At 44.0% G+C, this 6654-nt stretch overlaps 1 protein-coding gene across 1 annotated transcript in view; it reads left to right on the forward strand.

The window, feature by feature from the left end:
- The first annotated feature begins 399 nt into the window (after positions 1 to 399).
- Positions 400 to 6654, forward strand: part of sdc2 (syndecan 2) — a 58999-nt gene continuing 52744 nt past the window's right edge. Inside the window, exon 1 of the mRNA XM_008299182.1 lies at positions 400 to 817. Within this exon, the coding sequence (XP_008297404.1) occupies positions 758 to 817 (60 nt within the window). The 5' untranslated portion in view covers positions 400 to 757. The remainder of the gene's footprint in view (positions 818 to 6654) is intronic.

A 6654-nucleotide genomic window follows, 5' to 3' on the forward strand; every position in this document is an offset into this window, starting at 1 on the left:
TTTGGTGAAGGTGACGGTGCCCGTGGTGTCCAGCAGGGGGAGACTTTGTCTTTAGGTGGTTTTAATTCAGCGAGAAATCAGAACTGAAGTCACTGATGTTTGTTTTACATCTGACAGAAAACTGGTTTGTTCTGATCAGAGACGATCCCGTTAATTACCCCGAAGCTTGGTGGTAAACCTGGAGTCCAAGTCTGGATCAGGCTGTTCGTGATCCAGATCAATGACATTATTATTATTGTTGTTGTTGTTGTTGTTGTTGTTTCTGGGTGTCTACTGGTCTCTCTCCTCGCTGCGTCTCTCGGTGACGCGCCTGGAAAAGACACTCACCGGAGCGTCGCCCGTGAACGCGCCTTCCCCACTTTGTCCTCGTTATTTTTGCAGGGAGCGCGCACCAGAGAGAGAGAGAGAGAGAGAGAGAGAGCCACGGAGAGGCAGGGAGCGAGCTTCACTGTGCAGATTTCAGCGACGCACGGAGCGCAGAGGAGTTCGCAATTAAAACGTTTCCAGAAACACGGTCGATTTTTACGCGTGAAGAAGAAGAAGAAGAAGCAGCAGACGAGCAGGAAGGAGAAGCGGCAGCAGCAGGAGCAGGAGAAGAAGCGTCTGCAGCGGGAGGAGGAGGAATCAGCAGCAACACGGTGGGATCCTGAGAGCCGCGGCAGGAGTTCGGCTGCGAAGGAAAAGGAGAAAGAAGAAGAAGAAGGAGCCGATCTGACGCTGGTCCTGCGGCGGGTTTAGCTGATTAAACGCAGGAATAATGAGGAACGTTTGGATAATACTGAGCGTCGGGCTGACCGCGGTCCTCTGCGGGGAGACGGTGAGTTATTTTGGAGTCAAACTTCAGCTGTGGGGGAGAAACACAAGTTGCTCCACGTCGGAGCCGCCGCGCTGCTGCTGCTGCTGCTGCTTTTGTTGCTGTTTCTCCGCTGAGCCGCTTTTCGTGCGTAAAAATCTCACTCGTGCGTAAAAATGTTTCTTGTTTTTACGCGCAAAAAACGCTGCTTTAGATTGAGCGGAACCAGCGGGGAGCAGGGTTTGGATCCCCGGCTGTGAGTGCTCGGTGTGACGGACACAGCTCGGGCCTGGTGCTGCCACTTTGACCGAGAATCTGTGTGTAATAATTGTCTTTGGGTAAAAATAAACTTGGCGGCTCGCATGGAGACGCGTTTGGCTTTTATTGGACTGTAAAGGGTCTGATTCACTGGACCTGTCGCCTGGATGGGTTTTCCAGAGCTGTTCCAGAGTGTTTGGTTTGTCAGAAAAGGCACATTTGAGAGGTTTATGTAAGAGAAAAGTCCTTAAATGTGATTATTACAGACTGAAAGCAACCATGTGATTCTGGATTCTGAGCAGGTCCACACTCAGAATCTCGGTTCTGGAGTTTCCGCGCTGCTTTGTGCTGTTTGACCGTAAACCCAGTGTGCTCCGGTGTTCCCAGCTCGGATCAGCCGCCTCGGGGCTCCTCTGGCTGTAAATTGGCCGGCTGGCCGTGTGGATGACAGATTCTGGCTCTTTGTGTCGTTGCCTCTTGTCGTTCTTGTCTCCTGCTGCTGGTGCTGATTGGTCGTTTGGCTCCGAGCCGCCTCTGTTCAATTAGCTGATTCAGTCTCTGCTGTTTTAATGACTCATTGTTTTGCATGAGGTCACCCCGGAGCAGCTCTCACTTTTCCTCAACTGTGTTTTTCTGTGTAGCTGCACTGAACAGGTGACTTCTGTCCTGGACCCAGTTCACATCCACGGTCCCGGTACCGCTCTGAACCACTGCTCAGAAGTTTCTGTCATTTTGGAAACACTCAGAGTCAATTTGGACAAATTTGAAGTCATTTAGGACAGAATTTTTATCTTCAACACATCTGGATGTTCCAGTTTGGACAGATTTACAGTCATTTTAGACCAGTTTAAAGTCATGTCACACCAGTTTCTGTCATTTTAAACACATTTTCATTCATCCTGGACACATTTTCAGCAGTTCTGAAGACATTTTCAATCGCTTTACACTAAATTTGAGTCATTTTGGAAAAAACACTCGTCAGGTTTGACACACGCGGAGTTCATTTGAAAGATTTTGGTTTCAAGTCCTGCTCGGCAACTTTCTGTCCTATAAACACATGTGGTCACATTTCCAGTCACTGTGGACGTGTTTTGGTCACTTCAGACCAGTTTTTGTTATTTTCAACTCATCTTTTGTCAGTTTGGACGAATCTGTGTCATTTAGGACGAGACTTTAGTTTCAAACACATCTGGATGTTCCAGCTTGAACAGGTTTCTGTCAGTTTGGACCATTTAACAGTAATTTTAGACGAATTCTGAGTCATTTTTTGGGGAAAATGTTGTAATTTTAGACCAGATTCTGTCATTTTAAACAGATTTTAAGTCATTTTGGACAAACTTTCATTCACACTGGACACATTTTCAGCTCCTTCATACGATTTAAAACAATCCTCAACACGTTTTAAATCGTTTCAGACTAAATTTGAGTCATTTAGGACGTGGATTTTATGTTGAACACATCTGGATGTTCCAGTTTGGACAGAGTTCTGTCAGTTTGGACCATTTTAGAGTCATTTTAGGTGAATTCTGAGTCATTGTAATTGTAGAGCAGTTTGAAGTCGCATCAGACCAGATTCTGTCATTTTAAACACATTTTAAGTCATTTTGGACTCATTTAAGCAGTTCTGAACACGTTTTGAATCGTTTGAGACTAAATTTGAGTCATTTTGGGGGGAAAAATCCCATCAGGTTTGACACACGTGGAGTTCATTTGAAAGATTTTGGTTTCAAGTCCTGTCATGTTCAACACATTTAGTCGTTCTGGTCAAACTTCTGGTCACTGTGGACGTATGTTGGTCACTTTGGACAAGTTTTTGTTATTTTCAGGATAAGTTTTCGTCAGTTCAGATGAATCTTTGTCATTGAAGTCAAGTTTGGAGTCGTTTTGGGTGATTTTCAGGTCTTTTCTCAGCAACCATCCGACTGGAACAACCGTTCTGATCCACGTTTAGCTGATCTCAGTGCAGTAAATACAGACACACAATGCTTCACCAGCACAAACCCTTTAAAGTTACCGGAGCTTCCTGAAGCAGCTTCTGCGTCATGTTTTCTATTAAAACACGTCTTCTGGCCGCTTGAAGCTTCACGTGAAGACCTTTAAGTTCTTCTGTCAGACACTGAATCGCTGCGATTAAAAACCTGCCGTGTTGGGTAACGCCGACCGACAGCAGCACTTGAACCCGATCAATCTGTCTGACTTTTGCCAGCGTCCCCTGAAGGCCTCGCTGGAACCCACATGTGACATTGATCGTCGGCGTCGGAGCTGCTGTCGACCGGTTTGATAACCGGCTCCAGGCTCTTCGGCCGAGCTTTAATCATCGCAGCACAAGTGCAGCTGGAAAAACCGCAGATCGAAGGTCCATCGGCAGCAGCTTCCAGGGTTCTGATCCGTCTGTTTGGTTTGCTTGTTGTGATGCAACGTGTGAGTGAAGACAACACGAGGTCAGACTGAAGCCATTTTAGAGTCGCTTTCACTCCATTTGCACCAATTTTCAGCTGATTTGGACAAATTTTGAATCATTTTCAGCAAATTTTGTGTCATTTTGGAAAAGTTTTTGTTATAGTGAACATATTCTGAGTGAGTTTGGGCAGATTGAAGTCGTTTTAGACCCGTTTTGAGTCACTTTGTGCTTCTTCTGTGTTTCATTTGCTTATTGTGATGCAACATGTGAGTCTCCTGCAGACGGCTGTTCTGACGTTTCAGACAGTCAGAGTCACTTTGGACACATTTTCAGTCCATTTGCACCAATTTTCAGCTATTTTAGACAAATTTTGAATCATTTTGAAGAATTAACTTTTAGGCTTCACACACATGGAGTCATGTTGGACAAATCGGTCATTCTGGTGAAGTTTCAAGTCAAGTTTTTGTCATTTAAAAAAAGTTAGTATGTTTTTGAGCAAAATTTGTGTCAATTTGGTTTTAGTTTTAGTTTTATTGAACACATTCAGAGCAAGTTTTGGTGATTTTAGACCCATTTTGAGTCACTTTGTGCGTCTTCTGTGTGTTCTGTGTGAGTCTCTTGCTGACGGTGACGGAAACACCGACGGCTCTGAGACGAGGTGGATGTGAAGCCTGTTGTTCTCTTTGTGTTTTCGACTCCCAGAACTTTTTGTGAAGCAGTTTTCCCTCCGAGGGAAGCTGTGCGTCCTCAGCAGATGTTGTGGTCTGTAATTTGTGCGGTGTTTGGGTGGAAGCGTGGGGGTTGTTCGCCTCCCTCCACGTCTGAGATTTACTGAGGCAAGACTCGGAGGAAGTGCCGGAGGAGGAACCAGGAGGGATTCACAGAGTCCTGCCTCAGAGCGTCTGCTGCAGGCGGAGGAGGACGGAGCAGGAGACGAGGCCGGAGAGGCTGGACGAGGTGAAACCAGGAGAGAAGACGTTTTAAGGGTGAAGAGGCCACAGCTGAGCCGCTCAGGTTCGGCTCTCTGACCTTCTGCTCAACTCCAGCATTTTTTCCAGACAACTCACCAAAAAGCACACAGAGCGTCCACAGCGGGCCGAATCGAAGGCCGTGAATCCTGCAGCGAGTCTTTTCCCGACACGTTTCTGGTCGTCGCAGCTCAAAGCTTTCAGAGTCCAACGAGTTCTGAAGAGCTTCGTGGTGGATCAGTCGAACCAGAACATTCACCCGAGGTCTGGAGCAGGAAGCATCAGACAGCCGGGATTAGAACATGCAACCTGAACATTGAGCCACGTCGTCGTCATTTTAGACAAGTTCAGAGTCCTTCTGAGCAGTTCTCAGTCATTTAGAGGCTTTTTCACTCATCTGGAGTCACTAGAGGTGATTTCTGTTGTTTCAACTAATTTTGGAAACATTTTTTTCATTTTGAGCAAATTCTGAGTCACGTTGGAAACATTTTGAGTCAGTTTGCACCAAATTTCAGTCGTTTGGGGAAAAAAATATTTTCAATTTGAGTCATTTTGGACAAAACTTTTGCAATTTTAGTGAAATTTGTCACGTCAGACACATTTTTGTCATTTTAAACACATTCTATGTAATTTTGGGCAATTTTTCTTCATTTTAGACAATTTGAGTCATTTAGGAAAAGTTTTGTTATTTTGAACCAATTCTGAGTCACATTTAGTCATTTTAGACGAATGTTTTTGTCGTTTCAGAGAAGTTTGAACTACTTTTGGAAAAGTTTCTATCATTTTGAACACATTCTATGTAATTTTGGGCAAATTTTTGTTTATTTTAGACACAATTTGAGTCATTTTAGAAATTATTTTGTTATTTTGAACAAATTCTGAGTCATCTGGGGAAATGTTTGATTAAATTTGGACACATTTAGAGTCTGTGTAGACACATTTATTTTATTTTAGACAAACTTCAAGTCATTATGGACACATTTTTGTTGTTTCTAACAAATTGTGAGACCGTTTGGACACGTCTCTGTCACGTTGGACAGCTGTGGGGTCCATTTGAGTCATTTTGAAGAAAACCTTTGTAGCTTTAGTTGAGTTTCAGGTCATGTCGGACAAGTTTTCATCATTTTAAACAGATTCTTCATAATTTTAGGCCAATTTTCCTTCATTTCGGACACATTCTGAGTCAGTCTGGACCAGCTTCTAGCCGGGATGTTTCATGTTAGACTGATTCAGTCATTTCGGCTGAATAAAGCGGGAGTGGAAGAGGCAGAAATGGAAGCAGCTGCTGCAGCTTCTCCTGCTGTATATTTAATGATGCTCTTTTATTCTGCATTAACCTAGAACTCGTCAAACCGAGACGCCCACATGCAGCCGCTCGTGTTCCGTCGCAGGAGAAGTCTTTTTATTTTGCCCATTAATCCCCCGTTGACACACATGGGAGCCCAGTTCCTCCTTCAGGGCTTCCATTCAGCGCGGCCAGCGTTACGCAACACTAATGGACTCTGCAGGACCCGAGAGCTCGACACCGGCAGCCCCCCTCCTCCTCCACCACCACCACCACCATCGTCCTGCATCCGTCCGAGGCCTCCACCGATTCAGCTCAGCATCACCGACCACCACACAGTCGTTCTCTAGTCACATCAGGCAGGATTTTATTATTTTAAACTGATTCAAAGTGATTTTTTGGCATTTTTTCAGTCATTTCCAGCAAATTCTGAGTTTTTTTTGTCACATTTTTGAGTCTTTTCTGTCAAGTTTGTGTCATTTTAGAAAAGTCTGGAGTCGCAGCTTGTTGTTTTATTTGAACTGATTTGGATTTTCTGATTTCTGCTTCAGGTTTTTGTCTTGTTTCACATATTTTACGTTGATTTGGGAAATCTTTCAATAATTTTAGACTCATTCTGAGCTACTTTGGAAAACGTAGTTTTAGACACGTGGTTATTTTTGACAAGTTTTCTGTCAATTTAGACAAATTTTCATTAATCTTCAACAAATTCTGAGTCCTTCTGGACCCATTTTGGATCCATCTGGACCATGGAGTCTTTTCGGTGAGGTTTGTCCTTTTCAGTCGTTTTGGACATTTCGTGTCATTTTCAGCAGGTTCTTGTCATTTAGAAGAAGTCTCAAGTCATTTGGCTCGTTGTTTTTATTTTAACTGAACTGGATATTCTGATTTCTGCTTCAGGTTTTTGTCTTGTTTCACACGTTTACGATGATTTGGGAAATTCTCCAGT

Source organism: Stegastes partitus, unplaced genomic scaffold (assembly GCF_000690725.1).
Source record: "Stegastes partitus isolate 25-593 unplaced genomic scaffold, Stegastes_partitus-1.0.2 Scaffold1389, whole genome shotgun sequence".
Taxonomy (NCBI): domain Eukaryota; kingdom Metazoa; phylum Chordata; class Actinopteri; family Pomacentridae; genus Stegastes; species Stegastes partitus.